The sequence below is a fragment of the Scardinius erythrophthalmus genome (assembly GCF_964197995.2).
Source record: "Scardinius erythrophthalmus genome assembly, chromosome: 12".
NCBI classification, from domain to species: Eukaryota; Metazoa; Chordata; class Actinopteri; order Cypriniformes; family Leuciscidae; genus Scardinius; species Scardinius erythrophthalmus.
This window is the reverse complement of record NC_138232.1, coordinates 40624288-40643503: the sequence shown is the minus strand read 5'-3', so window position 1 is coordinate 40643503 and position 19216 is coordinate 40624288. Positions and strand designations below refer to the sequence as shown.

At 38.8% G+C, this 19216-nt stretch overlaps 2 protein-coding genes across 12 annotated transcripts in view; one reads left to right on the top strand and one right to left on the bottom strand.

Moving 5' to 3' along the window:
* The window catches only part of szt2 (SZT2 subunit of KICSTOR complex), a 134492-nt gene extending 132953 nt beyond the window's left edge, over positions 1–1539 (top strand). For all 11 annotated transcript variants that reach the window (XM_081379762.1, XM_081379764.1, XM_081379759.1 and 8 more), the window contains one exon: positions 578–1539. In XM_081379762.1, the coding sequence (XP_081235888.1) occupies positions 578–721 (144 nt within the window). In that variant the 3' untranslated portion in view covers positions 722–1539. The remainder of the gene's footprint in view (positions 1–577) is intronic.
* Positions 1414–12220, bottom strand: hyi (hydroxypyruvate isomerase). Its single transcript, XM_081379773.1, has 8 exons — positions 11869–12220; positions 10283–10394; positions 8419–8533; positions 7024–7102; positions 6898–6947; positions 3364–3433; positions 2042–2176; positions 1414–1771 (listed from the first exon to the last, which is right to left on the bottom strand). Exons 1-8 carry the CDS (start codon positions 12065–12067, stop codon positions 1716–1718), a joined length of 816 nt encoding a protein of 271 aa, XP_081235899.1. The 5' UTR covers positions 12068–12220; the 3' UTR covers positions 1414–1715.
* Between the last annotated feature and the right edge of the window lie 6996 nt (positions 12221–19216).

Below are 19216 nucleotides of genomic sequence, written 5' to 3'. Positions count from 1 at the left end.
TTATGTTATATGTTACGTTATATGTTATGTTATGTTGTGTATGTATATTATGTACGTTTATGTTATGTTATGTGTAATGTTATAATTCGTTTATTCCAACAAAATAGATTCAGGTAACATTTCACAAAAAAAAAAAAAAAAGTATTATTATATATTCAGTAGAGAAAATGAAACTTTCTTTTTCTCCTAAAATTACAATATCATTACCATAATGCATCGTTTTTTGTAATTATCATTAATTCTTAATGATGATTCTCATTATTGCGATACAGTGAGTCTTGACAATATTACAATGAAGTGTTGTAATATATTTATTTGTAATAATTATTTAAATATTAAATAATTTAAAAGCAGTACAACAAATACTATTATGATGCTTACATTATAGGTTTCATGCTAAACTAATTTGTTTATTTTTCCATTATAGTGTGCTTTTATTTGCATGAAATTAAATGAAATGATCCTTCAAATAAGCTGCAATATGTTTTTTTTTTAATGTGGGGAGGGGTGATATGTGACGTGTCAAACCTGATCCCAGCACAGTTCCCAGAGTTCCCCTGTTCTCCTGTTCTCGTAGAGTCTGAAGGTGGTGTTCAGAGAGCCGCTGCCCGCTCAGAGTCAGCCGAGCAGCAGTCCTCCACCACAGCTGGTCTCCATGTACCACCATCTGGAGTCGGTCATCAACACCGCGTGCTTCAACCTCTGGACGGGCCTTCTGTGAGCGAGCGCGGACCTCGTCAGATTCAGCTTTGAGCCGCCGGAGGCGTCTCGTGTGTGTGATGCGTGCTGCGTCGGACAGGTTGCATCCATTTAAGCAATTTAATCGCCATCATTTTGCACAACTGCTAAAATGGGCCGCCCTGTTGATGTGAGTGCGGTTAACTGGGAGGGATGTAGTGGAGTGTTAGACTGCGCTGGTTTGCCAAAGCCATACTGTCCTCCTGTAGTCTGAGTGTTCATTTGTGCTGTTTATTCTCCGTCTCCTCTCGGCTGTTGATGGGAAAGCGATGTCTCTGGAGCCCGTGCGCATTAGATTCGGTTTATCACCCAGTTTTCATCCGCGCTCCTCGAGAAACACCTGTTGCTGCAGGTTGGATAGTTTTGTGCCCCATAATGCATCACTTTCTGCAACATAATTGTCTTTACTGCCATTGCATCATCCCAAAAGTGCCTTTATGCCTTTGTTTTATCTTATGAAGTTGACGGGAGCTTGTGTATCATATTCACCTTTCAAGAAGAAGCTGTTAAAATCGTTGCATTCATCATCAAGCGCGGCGTAACGATTATTCCTACTAACCAGACGACACTAGATGTGTGAAGATCGTGGGAAACCTTTGACACGAAACCTTTGCAAACCAAATGTGAGAAAAACTGAAGAATAATGTGTTTTCTTGAAGGACACTGGAACTTTTTGGAAGAAAGATTTATAAAAACGCTAGAATGTTCATTAGCAGTTCAACTGTCTGGAACTGAAATTTGTACATTATGTAAATAGAGGCCGGTTTGTAAGAATAAATGCTTGACAATAAATCTTAAATTAAAACAAGTGTTCTTTATGTCCAATGCTATTCCATAGACAGCCGTGCACAAGTGAAATATTAATAAAACGATTGAACATGGGAGTCAGTTTTAAGCTGAAGAAAATGACAGTCTTGGCATTTAAATTCATGGTGCCCTTTTAGAAAATGCAGGAATTCAAGAAGTTAAATTGGTCCTCATTTGTGATCGTTCCAGTATCTTGTGACCCAGTCCAGACCCGCTTCCGTGGATCCTGGAGAATCACAATTACAAATATGAATTACCAAGAATCAAATTTCACTCTATACTCTTTGCAACTTAAAAGTTTTGAATCCCAGGGTCCGCAATCAGGATATGAATGCAAGTTAGCCTTTTTAGCCAATCATGTACAGTATAAGAACATTTCTTAAGCTCTTTTTGTGCAACATTATTTTCATCTTAAAAATTCATGGAACTGTTTCATCATTAATAATGAAAACAAGAGCCATTTTAAAGCTCCTAACCCTCGCTTTCCTTCACTCACCGCGAGGTTTGTATTCGCAGCCGATGTAATCCTGATAGTCCAGCTCCTCCAGCAGTTTAAAGAGGAAGGAGAAGCTGATCTCTCCGTCGCTGTCCGGCTCGTGGCGGTCGGGGACTTGAGCGATCTGGATGTGGCCTGTGACAGCGATAAACGTGAGGAGTTCATTGGCAGATTTTCCTCTGGCCTGATGTAGAGCAGGCTTCGTCTCGTTGACTAAAGCTACAATTATTATTACCATAAAAAAATGACATTCCTTGAAATAAACTAAAACCTAAAAATGACTAACACAACAAATTTACAAAAACTTTCACCAAAATTAAAATATTAAAATAAAATCTAATTCAAAATATTTAAAAAAAACCATTATAGTATATATTAATGATACTAAAATAACACTGATGTAGAAATGACTGACACACTAGTAGTAATGCCTGTTAGTATGATTCATAAGACTGCACGATTTATGTACTGTAACTTTAGAAAAATATGCATTAATGAATCATTCACATTAAACCAGGAACAGATATTAAAATAAAAGTTTTGCAGCAGTGCAACAGAGGAATCATTTATGGTTCCCCAAAGAACCTTTGAATGATCCATTCTTAAAATAACCTTTTTTATTTATTTATTACTTTGCAGAACATAAAAAAAAAAAAAATACATATATATATATATATATAATATAGAAGCTTTTTCCACAATAAAGATTCTTTTGTGCATTGAATAAGTTGGCCAGTGTTGGGCAAGTTACTACAGAAAAGTAACTAATTACTAGCTACTAATTACATCTTCAACAGTGTAATTAGATTAATGTACTAATTACTCTCTCTAAAAAGATATTACATTACTTGTTACTTTCTAATTCTCAAATCAACCTCAACCAGTTGAACAATCCAAGGATAGACATGAAACTGTTCTATATAAAATATAAAATTGCATCAATTATTCTTAAAATTATTATTTTCCATATTAAAAGGAAGGTTACATTAAAAAGCAAACATTTTAACATTAGACATTACATTTTAACGGTTTGATTTAGATTTGCTCTAAATCATTCTATTTAGAATAGTCTATAAAGTTTTTACAGTAATGCAATTACATCAGATTTAACTGTAATTAAATTACAGAAAAAAATAAGAGTAATCCCTTACTTTTTCAAGGGAAAAGTAATTAATTACTTAGTTAGTAATGCATTAGTGTTACCCGTTAGCATCTGTCTGAGAAGTGTCATGTGACTGTAATCCAGTGACTGTGTGTTCGCTGTGAATTGGCCTTGAGAGTGTAAGATAAATTCTTCTTTTCTTTACGAGTCGCACATTTACCTGTCATTGGTAAGTATCTGCGTATATTTTGCGTTAAGTTGCCATCCATGATCTGCCAGTGGTAGATGTCCTGAAAGGAGAGAGAGAGTTGTGTAATCTGAAGTGACACATGTGCTTGTGTTCTGCGCTTGATCATCTTCACTGTGGGTTTTCTGAAACACTTGAGTCCTTCCTTCTCCGTCTGGAAACAAACACAGCATCTGCCTAATGCACAAACTCCCCTCTTATGATTTATTCAGAGAGCGCTGAAAGTGATTTTATTATCCAGGAAAGGACAGCATGTGCAGCGCAGTCGCTCGTAATAAGAGAAGTGAAAATGACTTCCCATGATGCTCGTTTCTCACTGCTGCTACAAACTAAGTTAAAACGCGGAGCACAACAGGTTGAAAGAGCAGATAACCGGATTCTAACCGAAAACGTGAGTGCTTTCACTGTGTTTTATAGTGGATTGCAATGCGGTTTCTTATGGAAGCTTGTTTTCACCACGGCATAAAAAAGGTAATTTCACAATTATGACTTTTTTCCGCACAATTGCATGTTTAAGAGTCCTGTCACACGACACCGTTTTCAACTAAAACTTTGGTTAAACTTTATTTTCAAGTGACGTAGTTACATTGCACTCGATTAAGTACTGAATAATATTAATTAACTACATGAACTACAGTGTTTTAGGAACCTGAAAATGCAAACGGGTTTCAAAGTGCAGGTTTTTGAAGAGATATACCGTTATCGTCTCTGTGTAAACTACAAAAACGTGAATTTGTGAAAACAGTGACGTCATGCACGTGTGTATTACGTGTTCAGTCTATAGACCTTATGCGCCAGAGAAACAAGAGGAAATAGAAGATTGTCTTTTAACTTCCGTTTTTGCGGTCGCTCTGTATATTTCTGTGGCATCGCTGCTTTTGAAGTGGATTTACTTAATGTAAAGTTAACTGAAGTTATCATGAGGATTGTAATGTTTAAAGCAGATGTCTTAACAAATGTCAGTCGACCGGGAAGATTTTAAAACAAGCCGTTCATTCATTAATACGCAAGATCGCTGTGAAAATACAGACCGGAAGTCAAAAGACAACGAGCGTGGCTCTGAAAAGGGGCGGGGCCATAGATATCATATAAAGGCTAGATGTCTTAAGGCGGAGTCACTTCCGGCATCACCGGCGGCCATCTTACCACAGGGCTCTGTGAATTAAGGTGAGTGAGCAGCACGCACACAAATCCTCTTATCTCGCTGAAATCTGGACGGATTTACAAACGGTTTGTTTTCTTGCAAACGTCATTAACGTGGCTATAATTCTTTCATATGGAAGTCCATTTGTATAATTATTCATATGTATGCAGTGTCATAGCTACATCTCTGACGTTTATAACAAACCAAACCGTTTGAAAATCGGTAGAAAATTGAGCAAGTTATGGTTATTTAAAAGTACATGCACCATGTTACGAGTGAGCGAGCACCCTGTGGTAAGATGGCCGCCGTGTGCGGACGTCGACCTCCATTGGCCAGCAGCGCGGACGAGACATCTAGCCTTTATATGATATCTATGGGCGGGGCTACATAAGGTCTCTAGGTATGTAGTGTTTCTTTACAAAGTGACATCGCCATCTACTGGCCTGGCAGCGGAATACAGCGTTTTTAGTCGTTTTCACTAATCCGTGTGAACGGGGATCATTTCGACAATGTTTTCATCTATACACGAAAAACGCAAAGAAAAAACTTTTCAGTTTTTAGTACACCGCTGTTGTGTAAATGTAACCTAAATCTCACAATTCTAAGTTTATATCTAATCTCAGAATTGTGAGAAATAAAGTAAAAATTGCGAGATATAAACAGAATTATCAGAATAATGATTTTTTTTTTTTTTTATTCTGTGGTGAATACAAGCTTTCATAGTTTCTAGGGTGTTGAAGCATACATTTTTTTTTATATATATATATATATATTTTTCAAATTTCTTTAAGTTATAATTATGAATATACACTCACCTAAATGTTTATTAGGAACACCATACTAATACTGTGTTTGACCCCCTTTCGCCTTCAGAACTGCCTTAATTCTACGTGGCATTGATTCAACAAGGTGCTGAAAGCATTCTTTAGAAATGTTGGCCCATATTGATAGGATAGCATCTTGCAGTTGATGGAGATTTGTGGGATGCACATCCAGGGCACGAAGCTCCCGTTCCACCACATCCCAAAGATGCTCTATTGGGTTGAGATCTGGTGACTATGGGGGCCATTTTAGTACAGTGAACTCATTGTCATGTTCAAGAAACCAGTTTGAAGTGATTCGAGCTTTGTGACATGGTGCATTATCCTGCTGGAAGTAGCCATCAGAGGATGGGTACATGGTGGTCATAAAGGGATGGACATGGTCAGAAACAATGCTCAGGTAGGCCGTGGCATTTAAACGATGCCCAATTGGCACTAAGGGGCCTAAAGTGTGCCAAGAAAACATCCCCCACACCATTACACCACCACCACCAGCCTGCACAGTGGGAACAAGGCATGATGGATCCATGTTCTCATTCTGTTTACGCCAAATCTGACTCTACCATCTGAATGTCTCAACAGAAAACGAGACTCATCAGACCAGGCAACATTTTTCCAGTCTTCAACTGTCCAATTTTGGTGAGCTCGTGCAAATTGTAGCCTCTTTTTCCTATTTGTAGTGGAGATGAGTGGTACCCGGTGGGGTCTTCTGCTGTTGTGGCCCATCCGCCTCAAGGTTGTGCGTGTTGTGGCTTCACAAATGCTTTGCTGCATACCTCGGTTGTAACGAGTGGTTATTTCAGTCAAAGTTGCTCTTCTATCAGCTTGAATCAGTCGGCCCATTCTCCTCTGACCTCTAGCATCAACAAGGCATTTCCGCCCACAGGACTGCCGCATACTGGATGTTTTTCCCTTTTCACACCATTCTTTGTAAACCCTAGAAATGGTTGTGCGTGAAAATCCCAGTAACTGAGCAGATTGTGAAATACTCAGACCGGCCCGTCTGGCACCAACAACCATGCCACGCTCAAAATTGCTTAAATCACCTTTCTTTCCCATTCTGACATTCAGTTTGGAGTTCAGGAGATTGTCTTGACCAGGACCACACCCCTACATGCATTGAAGCAACTGCCATGTGATTGGTTGATTAGATAATTGCATTAATGGGAAATTGAACAGGTGTTCCTAATAATCCTTTAGGTGAGTGTATAAGACAAGGTTTGTCAAGTCACTTCAACGTTTAGAATCACCTTCAGACGTTTTCCTTTTCAATAATCCTGAAAAAAGTACAAATATTTGATGAATATTTGAATAAAATATGAAAATATCTTGAGCTTGTGTTAACCACAGAGGTTATTTCTGGCCATAGACTTGTCTCCACTTCCTTCCACTATAGAAAATGAAGCCAAGATATCCTGTTGACATCTTGCTAGCAGACTCTCAATTCATTTAAGATTGCAAAAGCTGCATGAATAATGATGAAATAAAAGCCTTGACTTCGGGGAAAAACTAAAACGCTTTGCAGAAAGTGTGTTCACTCACCATCTGCATCCTGATGCTGGGGTGACCGACTCTCTGCAGAATCACTGCAGCTACGGGACAAAAACACATGCGTAAATGATCTGGAATCAAAATACACAATCATCCACGGAAAAAGAAGCGTGTTACCCTGGTGTGGGGAGTGGAGGAAATATCGTGGATCTGTGATCCTGGTGTTGATGGGCTCAATCAGTCCAAGAATGCCTTCCTGTACAGTAAAGAGACACAGCTGATGTTTTCTCATTTAATGCGTCTTAAAAAGACATTTATTCCTGTGATCATTACTCCAGTCTTCAGAGTCACATGATCCTTCAGAAATCATTCTGATATGATTTGATACTCAAGAAACATTAATGATTATTGTTGAAAACAGTCGTGCTGCTTCATATTTTTCAAACGAAGGGCATTTATTTGAAATAGAATCTTTTGTAACATTATAAATGTCTTTACTGTCACTTTTGATTAATTCGATGTGTCCTTCCTGAATAAAAGTTTTGGGTTTTTTATTCTAAAAGAGAAATATTGTGTTTCTGGAATGGAATGTAAATAGAAAGAAATGAAAATTGTATTGAATTAGAACATAAAGACAGACGACTAAATGCAATGTTGCATAAATAAGCATAAATTAATTTACTTATATTTTAATGAATTCTTAGTGATTACTGATTAAATAAGCAGTCTTAGCAAAGGGATGCACCGATATGAAAATTATGACAGATAACCGATAATTATATTGTGTTTCTGGAATGGAATGTAAATAGAAAGAAATGAAAATTGTATTGAATTAGAACATAAAGACAGACGACTAAATGCAATGTTGCATAAATAAGCATAAATTAATTTACTTATATTTTAATGAATTCTTAGTGATTACTGATTAAATAAGCAGTCTTAGCAAAGGGATGCACCGATATGAAAATTATGACAGATAACCGATAATTATTTATATTTGAAAGCCGATAACCGATATATTGGCCGATTAATCTAAAATTTTTGAGAGCCTGATTACAAAAACAAAAACCTCACCATTTAAATCCATGACTCAAACACACAATTATAATGTTCTCATTATAAATCTAAGTAGCCGATATGACAGATTTGCGCTGCTAATGTTGCACTTTACTGTATTTTCCTTTTTTTCAGTGATTCCAATCATATTTCAAGCAATTCAAAACCATCATGTTGCATCTGAAGAGTCTCAGCTGAAGGAAATAATCCATTATTTATCAGCTTTAATATATCGGCCAAATTTTCTAATCAGGTCGATAACATTAAAAATTAACATATATCGGCCGATACCGATATGGTGGCCAATATATCGTGCGTCCCTGTTCTTAGCTTAGGCTTTACTATTTCTTGCTTTTACAAGCTACTATGATTGACAGCTTTAGCGTGTAAAAGGAAGTAGCCTACTCTATCAAAACTACAGCTGTCATTCTGAAATGAGGAGACTAAAGAAAACTTCACAGAGAATCTGGTCCTCTGCCATGTGACTCATTCTGCAGTGAAGGGGTCAGAGGTCACCTGTGAGAGGACACCCGCTGCATGTTTCAGGTTCTGCACAAACGTGTCCTCCATCTCCATGGCGACGGCAGATCGGTCGGCCCCCGCAGGAACCCTCCCAGCCATCAGGTGGATCCTGGAGAGAAACACCAGCGTGAGTTCCTCTCAGTAAAACACGGTAAAAGCGGATCGCCTCCAGCAGACGGCTCAAGACTGGCTCAAATCTCACATGAATGTGTTAGATAAGACGTTTGGAGGTCTGGGGCAGAGATGATTTCAGAAGATCTCAATCTATTTTAGTGAGGAACAGCGTGAACCTTCGCGTCTAGACGCTTAAGTTCTGTTTCCCGTTCTCTCAGCTTCAGTGCGCATTGAGCGGAGGCTTTGCATAATGTGAAGGGAACTATGAGCGGTTCACTGTGAATATAAATCAGGTCATTGAAACAATGCATATCCCTGTTATAGTTACATTAGGCATTTTGTGTCCTAACCAGACACCGAGCAACAAGCAATAAAAGTGATCTCTTCCATAAATCCCACACTTCATTTTGTTCAATGTTTGTATTTCTGCAGCATCAGACCGGGTCTCCCGGCTCAAAATGTATTGCCATAGAGCGCTGGAGTGATGACGTATTTCTGCAGGCAAACCCGGAAGTTCATCCTGGTTATCTTGCGTTTAAAGCCTAAATACAGAAGTTAAAAGCTAAACGTATGCTATAAAGAAACTACACCACAGTCACATGACTTCAACATCACCCTCACCAAGCTTCAGTTTTATTTAGAAAAAAAAACATTGAGGTAGAATAGTTTGCAAGAGCACCGACTATAAACACAATGAGGCTGTAAGAGCGACTAGTGAGTAGATTAGTGTCTCTGACAACCTCTGTCTCTCATTCAGACACTTGGTAGCAACCGCATTTTTCAAGACAAGGAAAAGATTTAAAAATCACATTACATCAGAATAAAATATGAAAATATCTTGAACTTGTGTTAACCACAGAGCTTATTTCGGCGTGTGTCCGTTGACATCTTGCGGCAGTTCCGTCATTACGTCACGGCATCAAGCTCCCGCTTACAGACAGCTGTCAATCATGACGTTACACCCTGTTTTTATAGCAGCTAATAACTAACTAAAACCAAACGTATTGGTAAAAAAAAAAAAAAAAAAAACTGTTGAACATTCATCAATGATACAAATAAAATGACAGAAACCACCTTTCCAGTGTAATTGGATTTTTTTTGTTTGGCTCGTGTCCCATTCGGTCACATGGAGAAGGCGGGGTTTGTGACCTATACTGGGACCATCGACATGCTTCAGCTTCACCTTTCACCACACTTATTTCAGGCATTTAACCAAAAAAACATTATAAAACACTGAGTGTGTCTGAAATCGCATACTCTCTTGAGTAATTTCTTCACACCCGCTGAAAAGTATGTTCTATATAGTATGAGTGTGTGTAGTATGAATGTAAACTGGACATACCATGTTGTCATTATCATGTGACCAACCAGCGTCAGTTCACTGCCATTCACAAATTCTCTCCCGTGGCCTCATGGGATAGTAAAGTGTTCATCATATGCTCACTTCAGAAACTCACTGGAAGTAGAAGCTCATCCGGGGACTTTTTGCCTACTCTTTTATGAGTACTGTGAATTCAGACATACTTCTTTTGTCACATACTGTTTTTCACCTACTGTATAGTAGGGAAGTACGAGATTTCGGAAGCAGTCTCTGACTTCAGGACAATGGAAGTGCTAAAATGCTAAAACTGGTTTCTGGGTTTTGGTCTACAAACATACGTCATCCTCACAGCCCTCTGTTGGACTGAGACCCTGCTCTTCATGCATATCAAACACCAGTCCAGAGTAAGACTCGCACCAGTACCTTCTGCAGTCCAGTGCTTTAGCGAACCGCACCGCCAGATCCAAGCCTTGCCTGAACTCCTGCTCTCTCCCGGGAACAGCACACAATCCCAAATCTCCTGCATCTAAATCTCCTGCAGGACAACAAATAACACATCATCATTCATTTCAGGCCATTATGACATTATCGGGGAGATAAACCATCCAGAAAGGTTTGCAGCATATATCTTTACAATATACATTTTCTAACTTTCCTTTATGACTGTATTTACAAATTCATTTTGATTCCTGGACAAAAAGCCCTTTGTGTTACATGTAACTTTGATGCACAAAATGGTGGAGGATACATAAGTTAAAACCTGATGATGGACAGCACACTAAGACTGAAACTATCCACAACACAGTTTGAATGAGGTCTGTGTTTTAAAGCTGAATTAGGAAACCGAAGAGGGATTTCACTAGTGTTAATGCCTTACATCAGAGCAGAACTGCATCAGATCAGTGTAACGGGTTCACTCTTCCCCCGAGAGTTGAGAAAGGTCAGATCTATTCCATTAAGCAGTTTTATCTGCATATGAAGCACCATTATGTCTGACCAATGAACTGAGAGTTATTCTATTCCTGTCTTTGATAAACACCCTTCAGTGATCTTTAACTGTGAGCTGACAGGTTAGAGAACTCTCGTTATATCACTGCCACAGTTTCACTCATCGCTTTCATTACCTATCTATCTATCTATCTGACTATCCGTCTGTCTGTCGGCTATCTATTTTTCACCTGTCTTTCATTCTCATACTATCTGTCTATCTATCTATCTATCTATCTAAATGACTGACTATCTGTCTGTCTATCTATCTATCTATCTAAATGACTGACTGACTATCTATCTGTCTATCAGTCTATCTATCTATCTATCTATCTATCTATCTAAATGACTGACTGACTATCTATCTGTCTATCTATCTATCGTCTATCTATTTTTCATCTGTCTTTCATTCTCTGACTGACTACTGTCTATCTAGCTATCTCTAACTGTCTATCATCTGTCTTTCTATCTTTGTCTATCTATCTATCTGTGTCATTCACTGTGTGTTATGGTGCGTTCAAGTCCTCCTGGGAAGTTCGTATTTATGAGATGGGAAGTCGTGTTTACGACGGTATGTGCGTTCAAGTCACTTTCGTCGGAGTAAGATGACGGTTTACATTCTTTTAATTAAATACACAAAAACACAGCAAGGATCTTAAACTCTAGTACTAGAAAATGAAGAACAAATAAATGTGCATCAGGTGTGCTTTGCTTTTAATGTTTTTAATTCATTTATGAAAGCCACTGCAAACTTTATCGTTACATATTACATTGTTATATTGTAATACCATCATTTTCTGTGCAGGCAATTAGCTTACTCCGCTGTAAATAGAAAAGCCTGACACTGCTAAATACCTTTAAGTATTGTGGTATTCCGCCATGTTTCTCACTGACACGCCCCCAACTCGGGTCTTATAGAAAATCCCGAGCTTCCCACTCGTATTTACGACATTGTGGTGGCGTTCAACTCGTAAATACGATCTTTACGAGATGACTTGAACGCACCATAGTTTCTGTCTTACCCGGGGGGGTGTTTATGAGAGCAAATTCGAGTCCAGTTTCATCCTTCACTGTTTTTAACTCTTTCAGGTCCGCGTTGTAGATCCACGCCGCCTCGACCGCTCGGAACCCCGCACGCGCCGCGGCGCGCATCCTCTGCGTGAACTCCGGCAACTCCGTGAAGAGCCAGGAAATATTGGCACAAAACTTTAACGGGGCCATTAAAACGTCCGCAGCAGGACAAACACACACAGCCGTATGAGAGATAGACAGCAAAACTAATAACTAACTGAATGATCAAGGTCCAGCGCTTATTGATCAGCCACACGTGCTCAGTGTTTACATCCTCAGATCAGCTGACTGAACACGTGTCTCTCTGCGCGCATGCGCACGGACGCTTAGGCTGTCTGTCATGTTTACCCAATTTTTAATATTACACATAATTACATATAACTTATATTTAACAATAATGCATGTTTTATGTTATTAACAATATTAATAATTATTTCATTACAATTATTAAGGTTGGTGACTGGAGCTATTGTCACACTTTTACTCATTTCTTAGGGAAGGTTTAATATTCAAAGCCAGTTTCTTGTATGTACGCAAACTTTAAAGTCTTGACTAAAAACCTACTAAACAGAGATACATTTTTTTTTTTTTTAAATTCTATAAAAAAATAATAAAAAAGATTTTAACTTAACCTATAGTGGTGCATGTTGTTACATTAGGCATTAAACTACCTATTAGAGGCATTTTAGCAAAAAACACTGTCAGAAAAAAACAAGTAGGATATGTGTTACATATGCGTAATTAGTCTTTGACTTAACTTATTTTTACGGAGTACAATTTCCAGTCATTTAGACTTAAAGGAACACTCCGACTTTTTGGGACTTTAGCTTATTCACAGTATCCCCCAGAGTTAGATAAGTCCATACATACCTTTTTCATTTCTGTGTGTTCTGTAAGTGTTATTTGACGCACCCACCGCTAGCCTAGCTTAGCACAAAGACTGGATGTAAATGGATAATGGTAGCATACTAATCCCAATAAGTGACAAAATAATGCAAACATTTTCCTATTTACATGTTGCGATCTGTATAGTCACAGCGTGTACAAATAACAAGGCTATATGAGACAGAGACCATTTTTAATCGTATAAATACTGGGAACTATATTCTCACTAGGCGTAGGAGCACAGCTACTTGGGCGGAGTGGCTACTTGGGCGGAGTGATTAGTGCAGCACACGAGACGCCCTGTTGTTGATTTAGCTGTGCTCCTACGCCTAGTGAGAATATAGTTCCCAGTATTTATACGATTAAAAATGGTCTCTGTCTCATATAGCCTTGTTATTTGTACACGCTGTGACTATACAGATCACAACATGTAAATAGGAAAATGTTTGCATTATTTTGTCACTTATTGGGATTAGTATGCTACCATTATCCATTTACATCCAGTCTTTGTGCTAAGCTAGGCTAGCGGTGGGTGCGTCAAATAACACTTACAGAACGCACAGAAATGAAAAAGGTATGTATGGACTTATCTAACTCTGGGGGATACTGTGAATAAGCTAAAGTCCCAAAAAGTCTGAGTTTTCCTTTAACATGAACTTATCATGGTTATGCTATAGCCTATTTTCACATTTTGAAACATCTTTGTCTTTTTTTTTTCTATCTTGTAGTCTACAGTAGCTTTAGCAATATTGCTGTATGTCTTTAAAAGTCATTACGTTTAAAGGGTTTCCAGGCTTGCAGAGATAAAAAAGTGTCCACAAAAGCACTTGAATGTGAGATACAGAAAGAAACGGTGGTGCTGAAACCAATGTTCCTGTATGTTTGAGGATGATTACAATGAGCAATAAAGGAAGCGCTGAAAGTCCAAATGCTTTCTGCTTCGCTGGCATATATGCCTCATGCATGATGTATAGAGACAGTATTATTCAGAACAGGAAAACCCATTAAATCGGTGTGTCTCGTACTTGCACATACAGAACCACCTCCACTGGGTCATGTGGGACACGACTTAATGTCAACCCTCTCTGGTTCAATGGATCCATATGGTCACATTTTCATTCATTTTCATGCTATTGGGGATTTCCAAAATGGGAATTTTCTTAAAATTCTTTAAATATGTATTTTTGTTGTTGGGACAATTTTATGTATAAAATAAATAAATAAATAGATATTTGTACAAATGAATGTTTATGATGTTTTAATTGTACTTTTACATGTACTTTTACATGACAACGATGTACTAAAAACGGAAACTTTTTTCCTTAGCTTTTTTCACATATAGATGACAACGTTGTCAAAATGATCCCCATCCATGAAAACGACTAAAAACGCTGTTTTCTGCTGCCAGACCAGTAGATAGCGATGTCGTTTTGTAAGGAAACACTAAGCGCCTATAGACTCAACATGTAATACACATGTGCATGACGTCACTGTTTTCACAAATTCAAGTTTTAGTAGTTTACACAGAGACGATAACCGTGACTATTTCAAAAACTTGTGCTTTGAACCCCGTTTTCAAAAGTTTGTGTTTTCAGGCCCCCAAAACGCTGTGTAAATGAATGGCCAAACTGTTTTAGTTGAAAACTGTGTCATTAATGTTTATGTATGTTTTTTTCATACTCACTGAGCCAGAAGGTGATGTAATCCTATGTGAGTGTCTTGAGTATTATTCCATGTTGTTTATAGTAAATATCCAATGCAACATCCGCATGGAGGTCAGGAAAGGTTAATGAACCAGCTGGGCTCAAGTACACTCATGGAATATAAAACCTGCAGAACAATCTGCCAGAACTGAGAAGAACAACACATTATATATAAGCAACGATGACTCAGATTAAAAGTCAACATCACTGACATTATTAAAGTAGTTGCATCTCTCCATCTTCAATAAGACAATCACTCCCTAAATGCATCATATGCAAAACATAACAAAAATACAACTGTTTTTATTTCCCAGATGATGGACACAGCTCACATGCAGCATGTCCGTTTGGATCATTTATCATGAAATATTGCCGGCTGTTTCACGTACCATTTAAAAGAACAAAATCCTAGGCAGTGTATAGTGTGCAGTATTCCGTAAATAGTAAATCTATATGTAGCAGTAAGCAGAAAGTGGATGGTCTGATGCACACACACACACACACACACACACACACCCCTAGAGAAGAAAGCAGGAACTGCCGTGAGAAAGCAGGGGTCACTGGAGCAGGAAATTGAAAGTGGGAGCGTTTAGACCTCTCAGGTCTGAGCCCTAACAAGCTTCAGCTACAGTGTGACAGCCAGACGCCACTGCACTTATCAGTCCAATCTTCAGGAAGAGCTACCCATCAGCGGGACTGGACCGATGATGACTGCACCTCTGCAAGAGGAGGACAAACATTAATTTTAAGCATATGTTGTATATTTTCTTTAAAATCCAAAATGTCCTGCTTTGTGTTTTAAAAGTGCCCCTATTAGGGTGTTTTAAAGGCTCCTAGTTTTGTTTTGAATGTCATTTTTACATGCATCCAAGTTCAAAAAACACTTTTCTCACATATTGCAGCATCAGCTCTTTTCTCACAGTGTCTGAAACCGTTCGATGAAGGTTTCAGTCTCTCTAAACCCCGCCTCTCTGAGAGCTGCTTTGCTCTGATTGGTCAGATGACCCAGTCTGTTGTGATTGGTCAGAAACCAAACGCTCATTATTATATCTGAATCTCAGCTCTTGATATTCAGTGATACGAACAGTGACGATGGCGTGGGTTTTACCGTATCAATCTCATCAAAGTGGATTTGCTTTGTCAGCAGAAAACAGCGTCTTCTCGACATGAACAACACGAACCAAACTCTTCCAGTCTCAGATAAACTACAGTGTTTGAGGGCGGGGCAAAGAGGCGCTGTTCAGCCAATCAAGAGCATTATGCAAATTAGTTACAAACCTATGTAGGTTGGCTCTAAAAGTAAGACTGGAATTGCTGACGAATTGTTTCAAAATCACTTCTTTCTTTCAGGAGACAATAACTCAGTTTATCAGCACTTGACCTTTGAAACTTTTCAGACCTTTTACATTCACAAACTAACATCTCTATTACACAGCACTACATTCCAACAGTCTAAAGCCCATAAGCCTCTTGTAGTTTGAAGGAATGTAGGCCATGTTTGGTGAATGTAAGCTGTATGAGGAGCAACAAGTATATACAGGAGATATATATTCTTTGGTTGGCAATTTTAAAAAACACCAAAGTACATGAAATCAACACAATTATTTATTCCCCGGGATCAAAATATAACAATAATTATGGCGTAACCCTTTTGATGAGACTATTATGTAAATCCAAGGGTGTTCACCCATAAGTGAATCAAACTCATAGACTATTATTTTGCAGAAATGGCTCAATCTTAATTGCTGTAAATGATGATTACCTGTGTGCTTTGGACTGTAATGTTCCCGGTTCGATGTGCTCTAATTTTCCTCTGTCATTATTGTGCAGTAATCCACTGTGACCCGCCATCCGGTGGGGCATTGTGTTGCCATAATAACCTGGCTTTGGAATGATGTTTTGGGTTCTGACGGGAGAAAGAGTGCCCGGAATCTTATTACCGTATAGCTCAGGCGAGCATGTGCTTCCTAACAACAGCGAAACCCAAGCAGAATTACAAATCAAGGCCAATCCCTGGACCCAGGCTGAGCAGAATAGGAGAATAATAATATCTCCGGCAACAATGAAATTAATCATAGGAGGAAATGGATTTGCTCTGTAGGGGAGGCAGTGAATGAGGGGCCGCATTTGATACATAGTAAATGTCACTACTGGAAAGAAAGTAATAGACCCGTTTCTTCATTGGATATTGAGGACGGTTAAGAGCTTTGGGCTTGTGTCCTACTCAGTGAGCTTTTAGTTAACAATGCATGTCCTCATACTTCTGATATTAGGACGTACTTTAAAAATTCGAGAGAAGCCTGTTGAAAAGAACTGCTTTAAATGCAAATGAAGCGAATGTATTAGGAACAATAGCGTGCCGCATATGCACACCATGTACACGTTTTGAAAAGACGCAGAGGAAAAACAAACCACAAAAGACATGATTAGCACAAAGGTCACACAGTTACAGGCTTTCACACATAGATATGAGAGGTCAATATTACCCTCAGTGTTTTTTTCTTTAATTCTCTGTTCTATGTCTAAGACATGGAAAAGAGCTTTTCAGAACTTGGAAATGACTTTTGGAAAATGGATTTGGAATGACATGAAGGTGAGTAAACACTGGCAGAATTATAATTCCTGAGTGAACCATTTCTTTGATCAAGGACACTGTGAAGCGATAAGCACATTTTGCTGCATGTGTCACTTGTGTCAGCTCTGAGGCTTGTGGGCCGGCTATCATGTTTAACATCCTGTTTAGCCAGCTCTCTTTAGGTCTTGTGCATGCATTTTTCACCTTCTCACATGTACTGAGACTTCATTTAGTCAATTATTCATCAAGCCAAACAAAAAGTTCATATTTTCTATTCTCTTCTGCTTGGTGCTCGCTCAATTCATTGCATCATTTTGAAGTCTTTTGTTTGTAGAACATTGCATTGGTATTTGCTGCATTTCGGCATGAATAATATCAAATCTGATGCATCCGTGCCATTTTTGTAAAAGCTTCAGTAAAGAAATTCTAAAACATTTTATGAGATGTTGACCATTGAATGATTGAGATGTTAATGACCACATATTCTTTTGAAGGGAAAAATGTTTTTTTATGATAAATATTTCAGTCCTTTCATCCGCAACGTCACAATCCTCACACGCAAGAACATTTTTTATTTATTTTTTTTCTTTCTTTCACATAAATATATCATAAAGGTTTGGAACAAAATGAGGGGGAATAGAAATGACCGATTTAACATTTTGAAGAGAACCATTGCTTTAATCAAAATCAGGACCCAGGCTGTCAACTCATACGCCCATTGATACAACCACCCAAGAATAAATTCAAATAGCCGAGTTTTAGAGAGGGACTCGAGCAGAAATCTGCACTTCCAGCTGTTTCAGAAATGGAAACGGTTACCTAGCGGGAGCAACTCAAAGAACTATATAGAGATTTGCCTCTTTCATTGCTGACTGAAATTGGCGCTCACCGGGTGCAGACATTCGGATAACGCGCTCGATAAGCGAACCACTGTGGCGAAACGTGGAAAACCAGTCTTCTTCAAGCTTGCGAGACTTTTATAAGTGCTCTGTCTCTTTGCATCAACTCCATTATCTCTCGTGCAACAGGCAGTCACACATGTACGCTAAAGCTAAGCGCTGACACGGCTTGATATAATGACGCTTTCACTGGATTCTGCCGCTTCCACGAACCTGCAGATGGGGTCCAACGTGCTTAACTGGTCCAGATATAAAATAATTAAAGTCATCCATTCATAATGTCTCCCCAAACGGAAAAGCAAATTTGGTTGTGCTTTTCGCGGGTGCCGAAAAGGAACCAGCAAGCCGGATGGAAAACAATTACCGGCTACATGTGAATCTGAGCTTGTCATTTTGCTCTGTATTCAGACTCCGAGGTCACGGCTGATCTGTCAGCGATGAGTGACAGAAGGCGGGAAAGGTGGGCGGATTGTGGGTAGCCTATATGAGAGACAGGAACGCAGTAGCAAATCGAACAGACAGCTCGAAAAACCTTTTGCTCTCGCGCTCTTCCTACGATTGAGAAAATCACGGGGGAAAAGTGTGTAAGATCAGGGCCCGTCTCACCCACACAGAGCTCTGTATTCTTTCAGCACAGTGTGATGGCACAATCAACCCTTTCACTGCCTCCCTCCAGAGATAAACATCACACGTCTCACAGAACGCACTGTCAGGGGCCCTTTATACAGCAGCCAGGCCCACAGACTGCTTTTAATCATTTCATTATGACACAAAAAAATCTGTCTTTTCCCGTATCTGATAGCGGTATTTTTCTACACGCACTTGTCAGTGTGCTTTCCCTCCCTTAAGAAGTCTCCCATGGACAGCAATTAATCCAGTTTTATGTGGATGTGGATGTGGATGTGGTGGCGAGCCGCCGAAGATCGCGCAACTAATTTGCGTTGAGAATTACAGAGAATCGTGAGCACCTGTTCATCTAGCCAGAGGTGGAAAGTAACGAATTACATTTACTCGCGTTACTGTAATTGAGTAGTTTTTTTGTGTATTTCTACTTTTTTAAGTAGTTTTTAAAATCTGTAATTTTACTTTTACTTAAGTATGTTTTGTTTAAAGTATTGTAATTCGCTACATTTTAAAACATATGCGTTACTGAGTAAAAAAAAAAAACATTATTAAAAAAATGAACTAGCATAGGCCTTCTATGGTTAAAACAGCGCGCGCGCTCGTGCTCAGCATT

Excerpts from the sequence above, each read along its gene's own strand:
- hyi (XM_081379773.1), bottom strand. The coding sequence starts at position 12,067 with ATGGCCCCGTTAAAGTTTTGTGCCAATATTTCCTGGCTCTTCACGGAG. Across the intron at positions 8,534-10,282 it reads AAAGCACTGGACTGCAGAAG|GATCCACCTGATGGCTGGGA; the intron begins GTACTGGTGCGA and ends GTTTCTCTCCAG. Across the intron at positions 1,772-2,041 it reads CTGCGAATACAAACCTCGCG|GATCCACGGAAGCGGGTCTG; the intron begins GTGAGTGAAGGA and ends GTGATTCTCCAG.